Source organism: Oncorhynchus tshawytscha, linkage group LG30 (genome assembly GCF_018296145.1).
Source record: "Oncorhynchus tshawytscha isolate Ot180627B linkage group LG30, Otsh_v2.0, whole genome shotgun sequence".
Taxonomy (NCBI): domain Eukaryota; kingdom Metazoa; phylum Chordata; class Actinopteri; order Salmoniformes; family Salmonidae; genus Oncorhynchus; species Oncorhynchus tshawytscha.
The window spans coordinates 7,651,254-7,675,179 of record NC_056458.1 but is presented as its reverse complement, the minus strand read 5'-3'; the positions used below and the strand labels follow the sequence as shown (position 1 = coordinate 7,675,179).

The following is a 23,926-nucleotide window of genomic DNA, read 5'->3' as shown; positions in this document are numbered from 1 at the left end:
AGGAGGAACGCTCTTCTCAAATGGAACAGTAATCTGCTCCGTTTGGTCATGTTGTCAAAGGGCAGAATGGTGCACCGTACAGAAACGTCAATCCTCTCTTTTCCATAAAAAACATGTTCGAATTTTTAAACTAGTTTTCATTTGGAATGCAGATAAATAGTTTTTTTTCTCCAGTTTTGCACTTGGAAAAACAGAATAATACTCATTCATCCATGTGTTTAACCTTATGTCACTTGTTTTGAGCTACATCACTTTTGTTTTGAGCTGACTTCGCCGTCGGCCGGAGCAGGCCACTTCGGTCTTCACTAGTTACCACAGCCACAATTATGGCTAAACCCTATTTCAAAAATGTATCTTATTAAATCTGATTTGACCCTCATTTTATTAATTTAGCAGACACTCTCACCCAGAGCGATTTACAGGAGCAATTGGGGTTAAGTGCCCTGCTCAAGGGCACATCAATAAAAACATACAGATTTCTACTGCTCCATCAGTAGGATATTCTTAACATCCCCTTCACTTTGTTGCCCTGTAGTCCTGTACACAGCAATCGGAAGGCTATTATTATTATACTTCACACACTGTCCTGCTAACTTAAAAAGTATGTGGTGTCACTGAGTTGGCGCTGAAGCGTGTGTCTCTCACTCTCAAGCACCGGGATCTGAGGGATGTGATGTGCTTTAACCACTCAGAGGCACAAATGGATGTAACCCTAAAGCTCCTACATCCATTTTTGATTTTGTTTAAATTTAACTAGGCAAGTCAGTTAAAAACAAACTCTTACTTACAATGATAGCCTACCTGGGAACAGTGGGTTAACTGCCTTGTTCAGGGGAAGAACGACAGATTTTTACCTTGCCAGTTTGGGGAATCGATTCAGCAACCTTTTGGTTACTGGCCCAACGCTCTAACCACTAGGTTACCTGCTTGATTCTTGAAGAATGTAACTTACAAATGCCTCCTGGGAACCCCAAATATAAGCTTGTTTTACTCCAATGTTTTACTCCAATGTTTTAAATTATGACCAAATTATGACCAAAAAGTATATTTATATTTTTATGGTAGAGACCTTTTTCACTTTGTGGCTGCGGTAACTAGTGACAACTGGGCACCCAGCTCACGCCTGGGACGCATCCCGGTTCCAAAACGAATCCAATACCTTTTCACCCGTTGCAAACTCCTCCCATCAATTTATCTTCTTTATATAAATTATTGAAATATATTTTAAAACCTAACCTAACCTAAACCCTAACCACACTGCGAACATTATGCCTAACCCTAACCTTACATTTAGACCAAAAAGCAAATGTTTGTTTTCATGAATTTTTACGACCTAGCCCATTTTGACTTGGTGGCTGTGGTAACTAGTGGAAAACATGAGAGGGGTTGGGAGCGTTTGTAAATCTGTTGTTTAGTCTTGCCTCTACAACATTCCGTTGATGAAAAAATTGTGAACTAAATGGCGCTTATTGACCGTATACAGGTTTACAATACATTTTTAATCGGGAATTTCTCCAAATAGCGGGGAATAACACATTTCATTTCAGACAGGCAAATTATGGGACACCTATTTGTGTGTAAAACTAGGTCGACGTGAATTGGCCAACCCCCGCACGTCTGTAATTGGTCAATTGAGGAAGTCTGCCTAAAAATCGTAACCTTATTGGTTCCGAGGCCTGTCTACGAGTGTAGCCCCTTATCAAACGCTAAAACAACCCTTTGAACCTTTCAACCTGCGTGAGATTGAGCTGTTGAGCTAGAAGTTAAACGGAGTTTGTTGTGTACAGCGAGCTTACAATCATAGTGAAATTCACCCAGAACTGGTTGTTTTATGAATTCTGGAGAGGCTTTTCTCCCAAACATAATGTATTGATTTCAACAGTGAAAAATAATATTAGCGAACAACCAAGCTATCAACGAAGCAGATGCTGCGGGGAACGCCAGTAACTCGGGAGGGAGTGTGACAGTTCAGCTTCACGGGAAGGCGGGGGAACGGTGAGCTGAGACTTGTTGTTGATAAACATACAGTTGCCTCATCCTGTAGCTAGACGACAAGTTTGCAGTTTACTTCGTCGCATTTATTCATGAACACAAAGAGGATTCGTGGAAAATATCGCCATTCATTAACAGGATTTAGAAAGCGTGTTCACGCGCAGAAGTAGGCATTGAGGAGATGGTTTACATTTATTCATTGGAGACGTACACTCAACGTTTGCCTCCAATATCCTCTACTAGCCTATATCCAGTGACATGTATGCATTTTGGGGACTTCTTATAGAATATCATGCAGGCACAAATCAGGATGGCAAGTTTTACAAGTTGTCATATTTTGAATGAGTGCTTGAAATAGCCAGGAAAGCAGAAACTGAAAACAATTGTCCAATTGAATGAGTTGATAAATATTATGATTTATCCATTTCAGAGATCATTGCAATAATCTATGTTTTGTGTGTTTTCAGTATGGTGGTCCCATGTCAGCACCAAAAATATTGAGTGGAAGATGATAAAGATGTCTGTTGAAAAAGAGACTGTTCCAACCAGAAGTACGAAAGTGGACCCAGCACCACCTCTGCCACCCCAAAAACTCTCAGAATGCTTTGGAAGCTGCAACAATACCACCAAAGTCCCAGAGATCACCCTGGCCAACCCAGATAGCACTGATGGTGCTTCTACCTGCCCCATGCCAGACAGTGGGGCCCAAACCAAGCACAGCAGGTCTGCTGACCCCAACGACCAGACAGAGAGTGTTGGAAAGGAGACCATGGTGACTGAGCAGCATCTTAATCCAAAAAATGGCTTGCAGCAGCCCAAACAGCAACAGCAGAAACTCTCAAAGCGTCGCAGCACAATGAATGCAGGGTTCAAGCATCCAGCAGGTAAGAGACGACGACGGGCCAACTCTGAGAGTGACTCGGTTCTGCCCACCAACTTCCTGCTGGGAGGAAACATATTTGACCCGCTGAACCTCAACAGTCTGTTGGATGAGGACGTGAACAGGGCCCTGAACGCTGAGACACCCAGGTCCTCCCCGCTGCCTGCCAAGAACCGCGACCCTGTAGAGATCCTCATTCCCAGGGATATCACTGACCCTCTCAACCTTAACTGCGGGATGGGAGGTAGGGGCCTCCTTGTGTCGCCCTTTAAGAGTGGCGGCAGGAGGAGACACCGCCACAGACACCATGGAGGAGGTGGTGGGGGGTCCTCAGTTTCCGGGTTGGACCTGTCAGATTCAGAGAGAAGTGGTGAAGTGACCACCACTGCTTCTTCTCTATCTAACCTGGCATCTGCTAGTGCTGCGTCTGCCTCAGTTTTCGAAGCAGCCAGTGTCCCAGCCATCTTGGACCCCCAGGGTGGTGATGGTAACGACATCAACCCCTCCAACTGCAGGGATGAGGCCACGCTCACTGTATCAGCCCCCCAGGCCCAGCCTCGAGCCCCGGAAGACTCCTCAGCAGCCACATCCGGAGGCCCGAACCAGCTCACTAGCCGGCCACGCAAACGCAGACGCAACTCTAGTAAAACAGACCCTCCTATGGCCCAATCTACTCCTATGTCCAGGTCAGGGACGGAGGAGAAGGGCCGTGGAGCTGGGCCCGGGAGAAACGCACAGTCCTCCTTCCAAACCCCAGTGGTAGGTCCCAGGGGGTCCTCCCAGCAACAGCAGCCCCATAACCAGCACAAACGACAGCAGCACCAAGGCAACAAAAAGAAGTTCCAGTATGGGAACTACAACAAGTACTATGGTTACCGAAACCCAGGCTGTTCTGAGGACCCGCGGTTCCGTTGTCTGCGTCCAGAGTGGTTCCAGGGTAAAGCAGTGCTGGACCTGGGCTGCAACACGGGTCACCTGACACTGTGTATTGCTAAGAAGTTGCGGCCCGCACGCATATTGGGGTTGGACATTGACGGGGGTCTGGTGCACGCAGCCCGCCAGAACATCAGACACTACCTGTCAGAGCTGCAGGCCCAGGAGGCCCGGCGAACTGCAGGGGAGGAGGAGAAGACCAATGGGCCGGAAGAGGAAAGGAATGAAGAGAAGGCAAACAGACAGGAGGAGAGGAAGGAAGGCGCGTCACACTCAGGCGAACAAACACACAAACAAAATGAAAGAGAGCACAGCAGGGCTGAGAATGGAAATGTCGAAAAGCAGGTGAGAAGCGACTGTGTCTCAGTGGAGGCAGCGGATGGTGTGTCGTTGTCGTGTTGCGCAGAGAGAAGAGATCAGGAGAGTGGGGCTGAGGAGAAGGACTCTGGAGTGCCTGCTGTTGAACTGGGGACAAGCTCCTTCCCGGTCTCCTTGCATATCTCCAGGGGGCCCATAGCAGCCCCCCCCCTCCCCAAAACACCCACCATGCCTCCCGGCGACTTCCCCTCCAATGTCTCTTTTATCAAGGTAAACGTGGGTGCACTTCAGCCTATGTTTCTTTCCATTTAGTAATCGTTATTCATTATATTAAGAATGAAATGAACAATACTGTGTTGCCTCTACTTCTGCGTGACCCTTCAGAGAGAAATATCACACCTTGTTCAGAACTCATCCCCTTGCCCTCCCTCTCCTCCTCAGGGGAACTATGTCTTGGAGAGTGATGCTCTGTTGCTGACCCAGCGACCAGAGTATGACGTCATCCTGTGCTTCAGCGTTACCAAGTGGGTCCATCTGAACTGGGGAGACGGTGGCCTGAAGCGCCTCTTCCACAGAGTGTTCAGACACCTGCGTCCTGGAGGCCTGTTCGTCCTGGAGCCACAGCCCTGGATCACCTACGGCAAGAGGAAGAAACTCACGGTGAGAGAGTGGGCAGTGTTGAAAGGAGCACCAATCGTGTGATCTGTTACACTGGCCAAATGCACATACAGAATTAGCCATATTGATGATAGCCAAAACAAGAACTCAAACCATTTAACAAGTAGCATGTTTCTTTGCAAAATTCCCTATGAGGATGCGCAGCTGTGCTCAGCTTTGGGGCAGTTCAGGACTCAAGATGACATAATAATATCTCCCTATTTCTTACTGTTACAGGATAGCATCTTTAGGAATTACCACAGCATCCGCCTCAAACCAGAACAGTTCTCCACATATCTGACATCTGAGGTGGGATTCTCCAGCTACGAGTTGATCGGGACTCCTAACAGTTCGTCAAGAGGTAAGTCATTGGTCGATAGGTTACAATATCCATCTGATTTTTTTATTTTGTCCTTTTTCCCAGTCTAGTACATTTTGTTTCTAAAACAAATGGATTTTAATGTTTTTTTTCCCACAGGTTTTCAAAGGCCAATCTACTTGTTTCATAAAGGAACATAATCTGCCTGGAAGTTCATTGAGCAGCATAAACCCAAACCACCATGAGACACCTTAATCTCCAGCCTGTAAGCATATATATCTCAACCCCAAACAGACTCCGTCAGCTTTCTACATGCCTGTACATTGATACTGTGTTGTTTTGAAGGTAAGGAGTCCAAAACATGATGCTAGATTCTATAAAACGACAATCTGATGGCTTCTCCACTCACCGAACTCCACTCCAGATGATGAGAAGCTTTGGGAAACTCAATCATGACTTTGGACTTTTTGCTCCCAATGCACAGGCTGTGTTCCCTATTTTTTTACTACTGTTTGTACTCTTGTTCAGTCAAGGAATATATTTGTTTCAGTTGGTTCATCAACATATCCAGCATTTTATTCAGAATGGACTGGCGAAACCCAACTTGAATCCTTTACATAGAGGTTATTTCCATGTTATGTCCAAATGGAACTCATGTAGGGACATTTCTCTTATTTTTTAATAGGGTCAGTCTTTATTTTAACACTGTCCTTGAGTTCCTCTGTGTCCTAACTGACTTACTAGGAAAAGCAGTTTGTTTTCAATGTGACTTTGTGGATGAGTGTGTCCTGTCTTCAGTCTGCTCCTGGTCCGGATTGCATTCTTCCAGATGTCCTACTTTGTGTCCAGGGAATGTTCCTGCCTCTTTCTATTGGTAGTTGATTCAAGAACAACTGTCAGTCAGGTGGAGTTGGCAATGCTGAGAGGATGATCAATGTTTTTACTTTGGCTATAATAAGAAGGATCAGTGTTTTGCTTGGTTTTACTCCTGTTCTGTCTATTTCTTTTGGTACTTTTTCTTTCTTTCAATGGATTCGTGTCGTGTGTTCAATATGATTTAGTTGCTGCCAACTAATCATATGTAGTCTATTCATGGCCTCAGATTGGACTTTAATTGTTAATCCATCTCACTTTAACCCAGTCAATTCATAATGTAATGTTGTTTACGCTTTACTCAATTCTTACGCTTAATACTTTGTTTACTATCACCAGCAGATGGGCAAATGCTGGTCTAGTTCTGATTTTGTTGAAGTGTTTTAATAAACAAATCAATTGAAATGCAGTCGGTGCTCATTTAGTCATTCCACAGAGGACTTCATCCACAGGCCCTGAACGAGAGTGATTCTCAGTTTGGGCTGACCTGTGACCCACTAGCACCTCCCCTGGTAAGAGGGGAGTGAGGTGACCTCAGAGTTACACACAAGGGAACTTTTTTTGCCATAGACACACACACACAACAGACAGAATAGATGTGGGAAGGATGTGGTTCTGTAGTACAGGAGATGAACAGTAATGAATAGGCTATTTACAATTGGCATGAATACAATAGCACAGCAGGAGCACTAGTAATGACTGTATAGGCGAGATATGGAAACAATTATCATTAACTACTACCAACAGTAAATGGCAAACAAGTTACAACAACTCACTTCTGTATGCACTCCATCCCACAAGTCCGCTCACAGGAGTGAAGAGACACTGGCCTGCACAGTCGTAGAGCTGTCAGGTGTCCTGCCCCTAACAGCATGCCCCTTCGCAACCAATCCGGGCCCACGTCAGAGAGTGTTTGAGAAGCTGGTCTATTGTACCCCTAGACCCCTCGAACTCAACTCTGGACCTCAAAGCCAGTTCCACAGATTTTTTTTTTCATTGTTCCTCTCTAATCAGGGACTGATTTAGAGCTGGGACACCAGGTGTGTGCAATTCCTTATCAGGTAGAACAGAACCAGCAGGCTCCGGTCCTCGTAGCGTAAGAGATGAATACCCCTGCCTTAGACTCTCAGGTTCCAGTCATGGGGGATGGGGAGTGGAGTGTGCAGCTTGGAAGTGTTGTGAGATGCTGATAAGTCACTGGCAGGGGATTTGTGACAGGCCCTATTAAGACAATTTGATTGAATACTGTATATATACACTGTATATATATACTGTATATATGTATATATATACTGTATATATGTATATATATACTGTATATATATATATATATATACTACTATATATATACTGAATACACTGTATATAACTGCCAGGGAGTTTCTCATTTCAATAAGGTTGTCTGAATCATGCTATAACATTATTTTGGGAGCTTGCTATACTCATAGGAGAACCCTTTCTGGTTCCAGGGAGAACCCTCTATGGAAAGGGTCCTACATGGAACTCAAATGTGTTCTACCTGGAACTTTTAAGGGTTATTCAAAGGGTTCTCCTATGGGCACAGCTGAAGAACCCTTTATGTTCTAGATAGCACACTTTTTACTGAGTGTACGCATGGTTCAAAGGGGGAATTAAATGATTTTCATTTTTTTACAGTAAATATCTTCAGAAACACTGCTACAAAGTTTTTTGTGCCAAAAAGGCATTTGCGTTGCAAATATGCCATAATAATCTCTAGGTTCTAAGTTGTCTTTCAGTTTAGCTGTCCTTCAGAAAGTACACTGAACAAAAATATAAATGCAACATGTAAAGTGTTGAATCATGAATCATGAGCTGAAATAAAAGATCCATTGCAGACATTTTTTTTCATACACACAAAAAGCTTATTTCTCTCAAATTTTATACACAAATTGGTTTACATCCCTGTGAGCATTTATCCTATGCCACAATAATATTTTGTTACACACACAATGCCACAGATGCCCCAAGTTTTCAGGGAGTGTGCAATTGGCATGCTGACTGCATGCATCACCAGAGCTGTTGCCAAATAATTGAATGTTCATTTCTCTACCATAAGCCGCCTCCCACGTTGTTTTAGAGTATTTGTCAGTGCGTCCAACCGGCCTCAAAACCGCAGACCACACGTAACCACGCCAGCTCAGGACCTACACATCCAGCTTCTTCACATGTGGGATGGTCTGAGACCAGCCACCCGGACAGCTGATGAAACTGTGGGTTTGCACAAGCAAAGAATTTCTGCACAAACTGTCAAAAATTCTTCCGCTGCCATCACCTCATGTTTCAGAATGATAATGCACAGCTCCATGTCACAAGTATCTGTACAGAATTCTTGTAAGCTGAAAATGTTCCAGTTCTTCCATGGTCTGCATAGTCACCAGACATGTCACCCATTGAGCATGTTTGGAATGCTCTGGATCGATGTGTACGACAGAAATAGTGGTCAGACCAGATAGTGACAGGGTTTCTGATCCACGCCCCTACCTTTTTTTGAAGGTATCTGTGGCCAACAGACACATATCTGCATTCCCAGTCATGTGAAATCCATAGATTAGGGCCTAATTAATTTATTTCAATGGACTGATTTCCATATATGAACTGTAACTCAGTAAAATCTTTGAAATTGTTGCATGTTGCCTTCATATTTCTGTTCATTGTAACTCATATTTGTACTCTACAGATTTTAATACAGTTAGTATTGGTATTTTATTAGGATCCCCATTAGTGAAAGCAGCAGCTACTGTTCCTGGGGTCCACCCAAAACAAGAAACATGAACAGCTCAAGGAGAGGACTACATAATAAAAATAAGAAAATGGCACACATAGCCTATAAATCAATACATACACACAAAATATCTAGGTCAAATAGGGGAGAGGCGTTGTGCCATAAGATGTTGCTTTCTCTGTTTAAAAAAAACAGTTTTTCTAGTAATTTGAGAAATGTGAGAGGGAAAGGAGTTCCATGCAATAATGGCTCTATATCAAGGGGGAGTACGGCCCACAGGGCACTTCAATCTGGCTCGCGACACATTTACAAAAAAAAAAATATATATTTTTTTTTAACCTTTTTTCTCCCCAATTTCATGGTATCCAATTGGTAGTTATAGTCTTGTCCCATCGCTGCAACTCCCGTACGGATTCGGGAGAGGCAAAGGTTGAGAGCCGCGCATCCTCCGAAACACGACCCAGCCAAACTGCACTGCTTCTTGACACAATGCCCGCTTAACCTGGAAGCCAGTTGCACCAATGTGTCGGAAGAAACACCGTACACCCGGTGACCGGAGTCACTAGAGCTCGATAGGATAAGGAAATCTCGGCCTGGGAAAACTCTATCCTAACCCAGACGATGCTGAGCCAATTGTGTGCCGCCTCATGGGTCTCCCAGTCACTGCCAGCTGTGACACAGCCTGGATTGAACTCGGGTCTGTAGTGACACCCCAAGCACTGCGATTCAGTGCCTTAGACCGCTGCCCCAATCAGGAAGCCCCCGCAAATGGATTTGAACAAACAATTGGTCCCCCAAGAAATCTGACTATCAATTGAATTTCAAAATCCCGATGTGGCCCTTAAGCTAAAAAGTTTGCCCACCCCTGCTCTATATAAGACTGTACACTTTCTTGAAATTGTTCTGGATTTGTGGACTGTGAAAATATCGTTGGTGGCATGTCTGGTGGGGTAAGTGTGATTGTCAGAGCTGTGTGTAAGTTGACTATGCAAACAATTAGGAATTTTCAACACGTAGTTTTTTATAAAAAAGTGATGCAGTCAGTCACTCCTCAACTCTTAGCCAAGAGACACTGGCATGCACAGTATTTATATTAGCCCTCTGATTACAATGCAGAGAAAGATGTTCCGCTCTGTTCTGGGCCAGCTGCAGTTTAACTAGGTATTTTTTGCAGCACTCAACCACATGACTGAACAATAATCAAGATAAGACAAAACTTATCTTATCTTATCAAAAAAAAAGAGCCTGCAAGACTTGCTTTTTGAAGTGTGGTGGCAAAAAAGCAGAGCGTCTCTTTATTATGGACAGACCTCTCCCCATCTTCACAACTGTTGAATCTATATGTTTTGACCATGACAGTTTACAATCTAAGGTAACACCAAGTAATTTAGTTTACTCAACTTTTTCAACAGCCATACCATTCATCCTGATCCTGCTGAGGTCTAGAACTTACGGAATGATTTGTACCGAATACAATGCTCTTAGATATACAGGACCAGTTTACTGGCCACCTTTTCCAAAATGGACTGCAACTCTTTGTTAAGGGTTTCAGTGACTTTGTTAGCTGTGGTTGTTGAAGTGCATATATGATTGAATCATCAGCATACCAAGACACACATGCTTTGTCGTTGGCAAAAATAGAAAAGAATAAAGGGCATAGAAAGCTGCCCTGTGGTACACCACACCCTACATGTTTGACATTAGAGTGGCTTCCATTAAAGAAAACTCTGAGTTCTATTAGATACATTGCTTTGGGTGCCGTGGGGTCGAGCATAGGGAGATTATCATGGAGGAACTGGTGGCTCAGTTTATCCGCAGCCAGCAGAAGCAACAGGTTCTCCAGGAGCAAGCGCTGGAGGAGCAGCACCAACAAAAACTCAGACTGGGAGCGGAGGTAGCCCAGTTGAAGGGTGATATGGCTCAGGAGTCTAGCCCAAATCAGTTCCTGGTCAAGCTAATGGAGAAAGATAATGTGAAGACATATTTGTGCACCTTCGAGAGGACGGCGCAGAGGGAAGAATGGCCCAAGCGGGCCAGCCTTTTGGCACCCTACCTCTCCGGGAAGGCCCAGAAGGCTTACTTCGACTTGAACGCCTACCAGGCAGCAAATTATGAAGGACTGAAACGTGAGATCTGGCTCTCGTGCGCGTGGTACCCTAAGCATTGACTGGGTTCTCCCCCTTTGTGCTCCTGTATGGCCATTCGGCCCTGCGGACTGCTGGACCTAGCCAAGGAAGTCAGGCAGGATAAACCGAACCCCCTTTTCAGCGTGGTGGAACACGTGGAGGAGATGAGAGAGAGGATGAAGGCGATTTGGCCAGTTGTGAAGGAGCACATGGCCAATGCGCAATGCGCCCAGGAGCGCTTATACAACCGAGGGGCCCAACCTGGAGAGTTCCACCCGGGTGAGAACGTCCTGGTCCTGAACCCCACAACGGAAAGCAAATTCCTGGCTACGTGGCATGGGACCTACGACATCGTCGAGCGGGTAGGTGACGTCAATTATATATGTGGTATAGCCCCTATACCACTACCGGGTTCTTCCTTTCGGGCTCTACGGGGCCCCAGCGACCTTTCAGCAACTCATGGACCGCATCCTGCGCCCGCACCGTGAGTACGCTGCTGCTTATTTGGATGATATAATCATGCACAGTGACAGTTGGGAGTCTTATCTCTGTAGGTTACAGGTAGTGGTGGATGCGCTAAGTGATGCGGGGATGATTGCAAACCTCCACAAGTGCAAGCTGAGCTATGCTGAGGTGGAGTACCTGGGCTATCGTATCAGGCGGTGCAATGTGAAGCCCCAAGAAAAGAAATTGGATGCCATTAGGGAATGGCTGGTCCCACGAACCAAGAAGCAGGTGAAGTCGTTCCTGGCGTTAGCAGGCTAATATAGTCGATTTGTACCTAACTTTGCCACAATACCTTCTCCTCTCACAGACATAATGAAGGCATGCCTACCCCAGACGGTGCGATGGACGGAGGACACAGAGGCAACGTTCCAGGCCCTGAAGGATGCGCGATGTTCGCACCCGGTACTCATCACCCCGGACTTCTCAAAAAACCTCCTGGTCCACACAGATGCGTCCGACTCTTGTCTCAAGAGCAGGAAGGCGGGCAGCACCCCATCAGCAGGAAGCTCCTCCTGAGGGAGTAGAAGTACTCGATTGTCGAGAAGGAGTGCCCCGCCGTGAAGTGGGCGCTGGACACCGTCAAGTAGTACCTCCTAGGGAGAAAGATCATCCTGATCACTGACCATGCCCCACTTGTGTGGATGGCAAGAGGTAAGGACACAAATGACCGCGTCACCTGCTGGTTCCTGTCATTACAGCGATTCTCTTTCTCTGTCATCCATAGGTCGAGGGTCCAGCATGGCAATGCGGACACCCTCTCCAGGAGGGATGTAAACCTAGCCCTGAGCACGCCTCCTTCCCGGTCAGGGGCCAAGGGGGTGGTATCCTGGGATGTCTACCCCGGGGGTTGGTGATAGAGGGGAGGTATGTGCCGTGATGTTGAGTCCCTCTGCTGGGAGTACACGGGCTTGGCACCCTGACGCTGATGGCCCCAAGTAAAGGTCATTAGGGGAGAGTGGCTACCAGCCGTGCAGGCCACATAAAGGGAGTACCATGGCACACCGCGAGGAGGACAAAGAGAGAGGCAAGGAGTGAGCCTCCAGAGGGGAACGAAGCTCCCGGAGGCATGGAGCCGAACAGGTGTAGAAGGACAGAGCCAACCCTGAGTTATTTTGGTGTTGTGTTTATTTTTGTTGCCTAGGAAAATTGTGTTTTCTGACTAGAACCACCCTGTCTCTGTGTCCATCTCTGCACACTCAACCCAACACCCCACGGTTTAACACAATATATTTTCTCAACAACAGGTTATGGTCAATAATATCAAAGGCTGCACTGAAATCTAACAGTACATCACCCACAATCTTCTTCTTATACATTTCCTTTAACCAATCATCAGTCATTTGTGTCCGTGCAGTACATGTTGAGTGCCCTTCTTCATAAGCATGCTGAACGTCTGTTGTCCTTTTGTTTTCAGATGAAATAGCTTTGTATTTGGTCAAACGCCATTTTTTTGTGTTTGACCAGCAAGCTGATAGGTCTGCTGTTAGAACAGTCCGCTTTACCAGTCTTAGGTTGTGCAATGACTTTGGCTTCCCTTCAGGCCTGAGGACAAACACTTTCCTCTAAACTCAGATTAAAGACATGACAGAAAGGAGTGGCCATAGTCAGCTACCATCTTCAGTATCTTTCCATCTAAGTTGTCAATGCCGGGTGTTGTGTCACAGTTGATAACAACACTAGCAACAAAGCTATAAAAATAGATTTGATCCCTTAAAATGATATTTCCAGATTTAAGAAAATAATGTCAGCCTAAACTGTAATAACATGGACTGCTTCAGTGTATTTGATCTTGAACTCAGTCACCCCTCCTACTTGGATAAAACAATAGGGAACCTATGAACCATATGGAGGAGTGCATGTGCTTTGCAGATATACCTGTACCTGGGTTCTAGACTGGTTGGGGCAAGCATTTTAGGAAGCCCCGGTTTTAAGTCCTGGTGAAAGCAGAGATTGTATGTAAAAAGAGGCTTTATGTGGCACAGTATAGTATGTGTCTGGTGATGTCATGGTGCCCTCCTACTTTGCCCGAAAATAGGACAATTCAAATTTTCTAGGAAAAAAACTGACATATTTGTGGAAAGGTGGGCTGCAAAGTCTTCTGAATTAGGAGTTTCAAGTTTTTATGGGTGGCACTGTCAGCCCTGTCAACTCCTATGGGGTTTCTGGTTTTAGTAAGGGTTTGTTGACTGATTTACAGTCATCAAAAAGGGTGACAGGGCGACACTGTTTCGAATCATGTTGGTGACCTTGATGCCCTGATAAGGAAATACCAGAGCAGCCACAATATTAGTGAAGCTGGTTCCTCCTGCACGCTAACACCTAAGAGCATCCAAAATATTAGTGAAGCTGGTTCCGTCTGCAAGCTAACATCTAAGAGCATCCAAAATTTTAGTGAAGCTGGTTCCTCCTGCACGCTAACACCTAAGAGCATCCAAAATATTAGTGAAGCTGGGTCCTCCTGCATGCTAACATCTAAGAGCATCCAAAATATTAGTGAAGCTGGGTCCTCCTGCACGCTAACACCTATGATCATCCAAAAACTCCCCTGCCAGGAGTTTCAAACATCAGCAATGCAAGTAGTGAGTGAAGTTCTTGCCAAAAAGGTCAGTGGTTTGAGCTTTCCAAATGCAGTTGTTCAGTCCGAGTTAACTGTATCAAGTCAAACAATGTCTGACATTGTAAAGACAATCTAAGTGCCCCAGAGACGACTAATATTATTAGACACACTTCCCGCCTGTTCCGCAGGAGGCACAGAAGGACCAATGTGCGGAGGTGCAGGAGAGGGGGTAGAAAGAGACATTATAGCACGCCATTCCCCATGCAGCAGGCTAGAGTTTTTCTCTTCCCCTGTATGTTGTCACTTTGTTGTAGTTCATTATAGTACCACTGGGTGGCATAATATTCCATGAAATGTGATTACTGAAATGTTCTGCAATTTTCTTCTCAGGCTCCAACCCAAACCAGAAGACAAGAAATGGGGTTAAGTAGTGAGACATGGTCAGATCATCAAAACCTCAGAAACAACAAGTAGCCGAATCTAATACTGTCAATTACAAATGACCTTATTTAGAATTCCACAGTTGAAGTTTGAGTATTTGCACTTCTGCAAAGTTTTGCCGATATGAAGTGTTGCATGTGAAGAAGAAAAGTCCTGACATCCCTGGTTGTGATGTCTTTTTGTAACCTAGTCCAAGTCACAGCTGTGAGATTGACCAACTATCTGAAATAAATGTGATCCCCCTGCAGCATCCTCGTGGTCCACATGTTCCTCCTGGGTGCCATTCAGCTGACCAGAGCCTGTCCTTGGCCTACTTTGAGTCAGACTGAGGCAGCTGTAGGGCCAGCAGAGCACTCTTGTCTTAAGGAAGGAGGGACAGGAGGATGAAGACTGCATACTTCTTGGTGAGTGTTTTTCTCCGGTCTTCGGTTCTGTACACCGCATTGGGAAGTGGTTTTGCTACCGCAATGCACGTCTGTCAGGGTGTCTCCTTTGTTCTCCCGTGTTTCCGTCTGTTATTCCATTTAGACAAAATCTTCTGTCTCTGTTGATTGTTGGTGTGTGTCTCCCGCTGTGTGTTGTTAAAAAGAGCAGGAGATGAGTAGGTAGAGACTAGTAATTTGGTAGTTGGGACTAACTACGTCCACAAATGTGTGCGAGAGAGAGAGGGAGGGAGAGAGATAAATGGCATCCAAGCTTGTGCTTGTGTCTGTTTTCTGTGTGAGGAGGATATAACATTTTGTCATTATTCACACACACACACTAGTTCTGCACACGGTACTTTCTCTCGGTCGTGCTTTGTAAAGTCTTGTCGCAATAACGATTTTATATGTGGTTTGTTGAGGAGGCATAAGTACAGTAGTTTAGAACACGAACGTCCACAAAGTTGTGTTAAGCCAGTAGTGGTGTGTTGTGTGTGTGTCGGTCTGTAAACCCTCAGTGCCACAATAGGGTGAGTTTATGCAATGTGGTAAACAGGTCAGCTTTTTCAGGTCACCTCCTGGCTGGAATACTGTTGTTAATTAACACAGGTTGAAGTTCCAGATCAGTTGTTGTCCATGCTGTTCTACTGAGTCTCTTCCGTGGGCTCTGGAACCCTCTGGAACTCTCTGGAACCCTCTGGAACTCTCTGCCTCTCCCTCAGGGGAGCCATGAGTCCAGAACAGTACCGGTAGCTTGGTTCAGGTTCTGTAGGTGGATGGTTGCCCGGATGGGGGATTTTGTATGACACAGGGATTTGAGCCTTCCTATGCACACTGTTCCGGTATGCTGCTTGGTGCTTTTTAACGTATTCATGTCTGTGTGTGTGTGTGTGTGTGTGTGTGTGTGTATAACTACACGTATGCCTGCATGTACATGCATAGCTATGGGTGTGGGTGTGTGTTGTATTTGTTGTAGATTGGATCTATGCCTCTCTCCACCCCAGGGAATAAGTGTGTGTTCATCATTTAGAATTGCTTTATTACTGCACCATTGGTCCTGCTTTGTGGGGAGCTGGCAGGGGGAGGGGGGGGGTTATGCTGCTTTTGTACAATTACCGAGCTGATGATGCAAAGACAAGGATGCACACATCCCCCCCATAAACCAGACTGTAGTGGTGCAGTCCATGCTCTTAAAGGCAAAGTGTTCCCCTAAGATGCACAAATTATAGTATTCATTTTACTGCAATGCATTAACAAGGGTTCCAGGCCCAATTCACTGCATTGGAATCAATCAGTGACAGAAAATACACCACATTTTGCACACCACCAATTAACTGTAGAAACATATAGCCACAGAGAGTGAAATATGAGAATGGATATGGCTTTATACCAAAAGAAACCTCCGTGTATGATTATTTCTTATTTAAAATCCTTATCCCGCTCCTCCTCTCACTGTCTCTCGTGTGTCATATGCACACCCACACGCACGCATGCACACGCACGCGCACACACATAGATCATTCACATAGACCTCAGCACCACAGCAATGGCCACCTGACAACAACAACCCTTCCTATTGCCACGGCAACAACTGCACCATTGCTAAGGCAACAGCTGCAGAGCACCACAACAACCAGAAAACATTTTCTTCTTCTCTCTTCCTTCAGAATGTGTGATCTTGTTTTTGGGGTTGGGTTGTTTGTGTCAGTCTGATTGTCGTATGTGTTTCCGTTTTCTGTGATGCATATGTAATTCGCACTCTCTCCCCCACTACACATTTTATTTCGGTCTAATTCCTTCTGTCTTCACACACCACACACTCACTCTCTCTCCTTCACTGTCCCCTCCCTCGGCTCTCCCTCTCCATCCTCTGCTGTTTCACTGTCTAATCTCTATTTCTCTCTCTCTCTCTCTCTTTCTCTCGCAGAGCGAATCTCCCCTTTTTCCCATATCGCCTCTCCTTTCTACCTCCTTCCCCCCTCTGTCCATCTCCTTTCATATTCATCCCTTCTTCTCCTCTTTCCTTCCTCTCTCCCTCCTCTCCTCTTTGCCTCTTGCTTAAAAATATAGACGCGTTCCCCCTCTCCTTCTCTCCCATACAGATTCTGAGCCCACCCTCTCTTGCTCTCTCTCTCTCTCTCTTTCTTTTTCTCTCTCTTTCCCTCTGTCCCTCCCCCTCCCTCTTTACGTTTCCCCCTCCCTCCATCCTGTCTTTCCCTCGCTGGTTCAGTTAGTCAGAAAAGAGATCCACGGAAGAAAAGAAAAGGGGGGAAAGGCAGGACGAGAGAGAGCAGGAGTGGGGCAGGCTGGGGCGAGGGGTGTGGGGTCTCAGCCCTCTGTTGTGGGGGGTGGGGTGTGGGGGGTTGAGATACACCCCACCTGTTTGTTCTCACTACCATGGACTGCCTCTGCATTGTGACTACAAAGGTAAGCTGGCCTGTCGTTTCTTTCACTTAGAGTGAGTGAGAGAGAGAGGTGAACATGTGTGTGAGAGGGGGAGAGAGAGAGGGGGGTTAATCACCTCCTCGTGCTATTTGCTTTGTCTCATCCTGTGTCTGTGTCTGGGGTAAAACGGTCAACGTAACAGGACAGCATGTCTTTGCAAAGATAGTGTATTTGATCATTGTTTCTCTCTTGTTAGCACAATCCCATTCTCTCTTTGTGGTCTTTTTGGCCCCTTATATATTTGATTTGAGAGTGCACTGTCCGAGAGGCGTGTGTTAGAAGGCAATGTCCCTGTCTTTCTCTATAAATTCTCTGTTTCTCCCACTCTTTTTTCTATCTCCCTCTCTGTTCGCGTGTGCTAGCTAGCCATGATCTGGTTAACCTGCGTGGCTGATTACTGTAGGAGTGAGTTAGTGAATAGACCTGTGGTTGTTGTGGTAGTTGGAAAGGGCATGGTAGGAGATGGGTCCGGGCTGAGCTCCCAGCATGCCTCAACCTCATTTAGACCCACTCATTTAGACCCACTCTCACCACTAACCACTGCCATGGAGCTAGCTCACACATCTTTAGTCTGCACACACACACACAAACACACACATACACACTCACAGCGTGTGTTATATCACACGCACGAGACAAGTGACAGGCTGGGGCCGATAGGCTGGGGCCGATAGGCTGGGGCCGATAGGCTGGGGCCGATAGGCTGGGGCCGATAGGCTGGGGCAGACCCTGTCGTGAAACTGGCTCCCATAGAGAGACCGTTAATGTAATGCCGTCCAAGGCGTCTCTCACGCGCTGGTGTCTGTTCCTCAACCATTCAGCCTGCTTCCAATCCCAGGCTCTCTCCCTACTCTCTTCAGGAATTCTGGTGGGTTTTCACGCACACTCACAGTGTCCAGGGCGTAGGAGCGTAGTAAAATGCCCCCCCCCATATAAGAAATGATCGTAATAATTCAGCAAAGCTTTTATTTAGAAAAATGAGTCACCACATTTTGTTGAGGGACTGCTATTTGAAAAGGCCTGCTGGAACGTGAGTCACTTGCCCCGCCCCCACTGACTGCTTCATTCTCACTCTCGGTTGTTACAAGCAGTGTGGCAGTGCGTGACACAGGAGGCTGCTGAGAGGAGGACGGCTTATAATAATGGCCGGAAAGGAGCAATTGGAATGGCATCATACTCCTGCAAACCATGTGTTTGATGTATTTGGTACCGTTCCACTCATTCCACTCCAGTCGAAACCACGAGCCCGTTCTCCCCAACTAAGGTGCCACCAACCTCTGTGTGAGTGGAAGAAAAAGCACTGTATAGCACCACCATCATGACTCACTGCACCGGGTGACTGTTGTTGGCAAAGACAAAGTAAGTTTAAGTAGATCAACTGTGATATATATGTTAGAATGAAACTTGAGCTACTATAAGCTTTTTCTCCTGGCTATTTTATTTATATTTAACCCTTATTTTACCAGGTAAGTTGACTGAGAAACAATTGTCATATACAGAAATGACCTGGGGAATAGTTACAGGGGAGAGGAGAGGAATGTGCCAATTGGAAGCTGGGGATAATTAGGTGGCCACGATGGTATGAGGGCCAGATTGGGAATTTAGCCAGGACACCAGGTTTAACACCCCTACTCTTACGATAAGTGCCATGTGATATTTAGTGACCACAGGGAGTCAGGACACCTGTTTAACGTCCCATCTGAAAGACAGCACCCTACACAGAGCAATGACCCCAATCACTGCCCTGGGGTTTCTTTTTTTTTTAGGAAAAATGCCTTTTCCTGGCCCTCCAACACCACTTCCAGCAGCATCTGGTCTCCCACCCAGGGACCGACCCTGCTTAGCTTCAGAGGCAAGCCAGCAGTGGGATGCAGGGTGCTAGTTAACTAGTTCGCTTTACATTTACAGTTTAGTCATTTTTAGCTGTGAGGTTTTATCTAACCAGCTATCGCTGGGTAGTTCTGGCTGTGTGAAAAGACTGATAGTGAATGTTTTGAACTCAAGAATACTTGCTAGCTGCAGAATTGCTTGCACAATCACTGTCTTAGTCTTCATCACAGGGTCAGCGAGTTAGGAATGGATGTTCCACCTGTCGAGAAGATAGTGCAACGGACTGTAAGTAAGGTTCTTGGCAACTGCCTGCACACCACCCCTCGCAAACTAGCTGGCAAATTAGAGTGCTTTAAACTTAGATGTCTATAACTTCATCACAGGGATTATGGGTCTTGAAGGTGTCTTCCATGTGTTAAGACTTTGGTGCTGTCATGATCATGGCAGGAGAGTGACAGCCATGAACAGACAAACAAACGGAGAGGGAGAGAAAGAGAGAGAGAGGCAACAAACAAACAGGTAAGATAGTGACAAGTGTCTCTCCAAGCCCATAGAGTTCATAGACTGATGACCTGTCATAATGTGAATCAATCTGAATGATCATATATGATCTCTGATTAAATGATAGCAGCTTAAAGGCCCAGTACAGTCAAAAATGGGATTTTCCTGTGTTTTATACAGTAGAAGTCAGAAGTTTATATACACTTAGGTTGGAGTCATTAAAACCCGTTTTTCAACCACCCCACAAAATTCTTGTTAACAAACTGTATTTTTGGCAAGTCAGTTAGGACATCTACTTTGTGCATGACACAAGTAATGTTAACAACAATTGTTTACAGACAGATTATTTCACTTATAATTCACTGTATCACAATTCCAGTGGGTCAGAAGTTTACATACACAAAGTTGACTGTGCCTTGAAACAGCTTGGAAAATTCCAGAAAATGATGTCATGGCTTTAGAAGCTTCTGATAGGCTAATTGACATAATTTGAGTCAATTGGAGGTGTACCTATGGATGTATTTCAAGGCCTACCTTCAAACTCAGTGCCTCTTTGCTTGACATCATGGGAAAATCAAAAGAAATCAGCCAAGACCTCAGAAAAAATTGTAGACCTACCTTCAAGCAATTTCCAAATGCCTGAAGGTACCACGTTCATCTGTACATACAATAGTACGCAAGTATAAACACCACGGGACCATGCAGCCGTCATACCGCTCAGAAAGGAGACGCGTTCTGTCTCCTAGAGATTAACGTACTTTGGTGCGAAAAGTTCAAATCAATCCCAGAACAACAACAAAGGACACTGTGAAGATGCCGGAGGAAACAGGAACAAAAGTATCAATATCCACAGTAACAACGAGTCCTGTATCGACATAAACTGAAAGGCCGCTCATCAAGGAAGAAGCCACTGCTCCAGAGTACGGTTTGCAACTGCACATGGGGACAAAGATCATACTTTTTGGAGAAATGTCCTCTGGTCTGATGAAACAAAAATAGAACTGTTTGGCCATAATGGCCATCGTTATGTTTGGAGGAGAAAGTGGGAGGCTTGCAAGCCGAAGGACACCATCCCAACCGTAAAGCATGGGGGTTTGCTTTGCTGCAGGAGGGACTGGTGCACTTCACAAAATAGATGGCATCATGAGGTAGGAAAGTTATATGGATATATTGAAGCAACATCTCAAGACATCAGTCAGGAAGTTAAAGCTTGCTCGTAAATGGGTCTTCCAAATGGACAATGACCCCAATAATACTTCCAAAGTTGTGGCAAAATGGCTTAAGCACAACAAAGTCAAGATATTGGAGTGGCCATCACAAAGCCCTGACCTCAATCCTATAGAAAATTTGTAGGCAGAACTTGAAAAGCATGTGCGAGCAAGGAGGCCTACAAACCTAACTCAGTTACACCAGCTCTGTCAGGAGGAATGGGCCAAAATTCAGCCAACTTATTGTGGGAAGCGTGTGGAAGGCTACCCGAAACGTTTGACCCAAGTTCAACAATATAAAGGCAATGCTAACAAATACTAATTGAGTGTATGTAAACTTCTGACCCACTGGGAATGTGATGAAATAAAAGCTCAAATAAATTATTCTCTCTACTAATTATTCTGACATTTCACATTCTTAAAATAAAGCGGTGATCCTAACTGACCTAAAACAGGGAATTCTTACTAGTACTAAATGTCAGGAATTGTGAAAAACTGAGTTTAAATGTATTTGGCTAAGTTGTATTCTTCCGACTTCAACTGTATATATTTATGAGGTTGGAATAATACTTTGAAAAGTATGATAATGCCCTTTTAGTTTAACAGCTGTTTGAAAAGTCTGCTTGTTTGGTGGGTTGAATTTCGGCCTGCCTGGTGACATCACCAGGCGATAAATGAGTTAATAGACCAATGAGAAAGAGAGTTCCTAATCTCTTTGCCAATAACTGCCCGTTTTCAGTTTTCTCCTCACCACTCAGACCATTCCCAGGCAGTCTGAGCAAAATTCTTGGTTGAGAAATTTGCTACGTTTATTTTTGACCATTTTAATTGAAAATCACAGTAAGGTACTTAGTTATTTTTGATATCGAAACAAAAACAGCTCCATTGGACCTTTAAACGAGAGCGGGGATGGGCAACTGGCGGCTCACGCTATTTTGGATCAATTTCCAAAATTGGAACTCAGTTAAAAATGAGTTCAACTTACTGTTGAGAAATACTGCTGATGCACAATCAGATTTAGAAATTGCACCTTGTGTACTCTACCATTCTGTGTCAGTCACTTACAGTTAGTCAATTAGTCCATGCCAGCTAACATTTTTTAGATGTCTAAATTAGTTTAGCGACCAGCTATCTAAACTTGTTATCATGGCCCCATTGATTGTGTTAGTCAGTCTCACTCAGATATCATATTAAAAACTGCAAAACATTTCTCTCCACCCGATGGCTAGATGTGTAGAATTGAAGGAACTTAGTGATGAAACAGTACATTTTCCTCTCTGCCCCCTGGCAAATTAAGTAGAACTGCATGAAACTTAGTGTCCTCCGACTGTGGATGTAGGTACGCAGACCCGCGAGCAACTCCGCCCCTCATGATGAGTTCAGTTTTTTGGTGCCCCACCCCAGGTCAAAGTTGCCCATCCCTGATCTAGAGGGTGGATTTCATGTGTTAACTTCATGCAGGCGAGAGGCAGCCATGATGATATTTTATTTTGGATAATATTGTGTAGGTTGATTCATTACAATTTGACCTTTCATCCCTGCCTACTTATAATTTTTTTTATTTTTTTTTACTGTTTATGTTGCTGGTTATTATTACAGTATAATAACTGTATAATACTATGAAAACATTATGCTAAGTTTCCAACCATACAGTATGTAGAGCAGCAATAGTAGCAACCTGACAGGGGAAGTGAGAGAAATACTAGGAAATGAATCGTACGGTAGCAGAGAATGAGTACAAAATGGTTGTTTCATTGAATATATATCCACATTAACAGTCACACTGGTATTCAGTACAGTATCAATGGCCATGGCCTTAAGACTGATTGGACTGTACCAGAGGAAGTGCCTCTCTATAAGGCCCCCCTTAGCATTGTCTATTCTCCCATTTGTATGTTAAGATTTGTCTGTTTCCTTTTCTCAAAAGTCACTAGAAATGAGCATTTACAATCTGTTTTTCCATGACAAAAAAGTGCCCCCCTCTAATGTTGCTCCTACTCCCCTGCACACAGTCACACACACACACACACACACACACACACACACACACACACACACACACACACACACACACACACACACACACACACACACACACACACACACACACACACACACACACACACACACACATTCACAAACACACAAACAACAACATGGCGGCTGCTCCTGCATAATGGCTATGGGATGCTGGCTGTGGGGTGCTGGCTGTGGGATGCTGACTGTGGGAGTGTGTGGGAACCATGCCAGTAGGAGGAGCGTGGGACAGATGAAAACGAGGCATCTTGGGCAGACTCTTGTCGTTTTTGATGGGAAATGTGGTCCAGTATTTGCTCAGTCTGTGGGAACTTTCACCACAAGCCCAGAGTATTTTTTTATAGAGGGGGGAAGAAAGATTCTTTTTTTTCAAATTAGGTAAATCATTGCTTACTTAGCCATGGAGATTCAGATTCATTTGCTTATCAATCAGTTCAAGTGTATTTGATGTAAGTTAGTTCCCTTGACAACAGAGCTCCTTATGGCCAGCTGACAGAGATAGCAGTGATAGGGAAGATGAATGTGGGGGTTAGGGAAAATAGGATTTTGAATGGGAATCCATTTTTTTGGTCCCCACGTGGACAGTAAAACAAAAGTGTGTGTGGTTTTAATGGTTGGCAAAGCATGTATCTCAGTGTATTGCACATTTGATTCTGTACCACTGAGCAGAGACAATTAATGGTGTGCTGTAAATATGACTATATGGCTAACAGGCTTCTCTTGGCTCCCTGGTGAGCTTTAATGTGTATTAATGCAGGCTGAGATGTATTTAAACTGCAGGGCAACGACAAGCTTAACTAGCTCAATTAAAGAGCAGAGAGAGGGAGGGCGGGAGGGAAGGAGGGAGGGAGGGAGAGGGAGAGGGAGATAGCGAGAGAGAGAGAGAGAGAGATAGAGAGAGAGAGAGAGAGAGAGAGAGAGAGAGAGAGACTCCATCAGGCCTTAATTGAATTAATAATACAGGAACACCTAAGGTAAAAATCTAACTCCTCACTCTCCCTCTATCTATCCCTGTGTAGGATAACAACATACCGTAGCTATATTGTTATGTAATAGTTTTGTCCTTTGATAGCCTTTCGTGTTTTGTACCTGACTTCAAGGAAAAGCGTTGATTCAACTCAAATCCAAAATGGCTGT

General features: G+C 45.0%; 2 protein-coding genes across 3 annotated transcripts in view; both read left to right on the top strand.

Moving 5' to 3' along the window:
- The first annotated feature begins 1,709 nt into the window (after nt 1-1,709).
- LOC112228864 (7SK snRNA methylphosphate capping enzyme) lies at nt 1,710-6,381 on the top strand. 2 transcript variants are annotated; one of them, XR_002950094.2, is made up of 6 exons: nt 1,710-1,995; nt 2,460-4,393; nt 4,565-4,783; nt 5,018-5,141; nt 5,259-5,364; nt 5,445-6,381. XR_002950094.2 is itself a non-coding variant. In XM_024394571.2 (5 exons), exons 2-5 carry the CDS (start codon nt 2,501-2,503, stop codon nt 5,297-5,299), a joined length of 2,277 nt encoding a protein of 758 aa, XP_024250339.1. In that variant the 5' UTR covers nt 1,710-1,995; nt 2,460-2,500; the 3' UTR covers nt 5,300-6,381. The 2 variants fall into 2 exon arrangements, 1 of the variants encoding a protein (XP_024250339.1); XM_024394571.2 differs by having other exon boundaries at nt 5,259-6,381.
- Nucleotides 6,382-17,103: 10,722 nt separating this feature from the next.
- LOC112228865 (disks large homolog 4) overlaps nt 17,104-23,926 on the top strand; it is a 92,396-nt gene continuing 85,573 nt past the window's right edge. Inside the window, exon 1 of the mRNA XM_042309505.1 lies at nt 17,104-17,195. Within this exon, the coding sequence (XP_042165439.1) occupies nt 17,166-17,195 (30 nt within the window). The 5' untranslated portion in view covers nt 17,104-17,165. The remainder of the gene's footprint in view (nt 17,196-23,926) is intronic.

Excerpts from the sequence above, each read along its gene's own strand:
- LOC112228864 (XM_024394571.2), top strand. The coding sequence starts at position 2,501 with ATGATAAAGATGTCTGTTGAAAAAGAGACTGTTCCAACCAGAAGTACG. Across the intron at positions 4,784-5,017 it reads GCAAGAGGAAGAAACTCACG|GATAGCATCTTTAGGAATTA; the intron begins GTGAGAGAGTGG and ends TTACTGTTACAG. Across the intron at positions 5,142-5,258 it reads TCCTAACAGTTCGTCAAGAG|GTTTTCAAAGGCCAATCTAC; the intron begins GTAAGTCATTGG and ends TTTTTCCCACAG.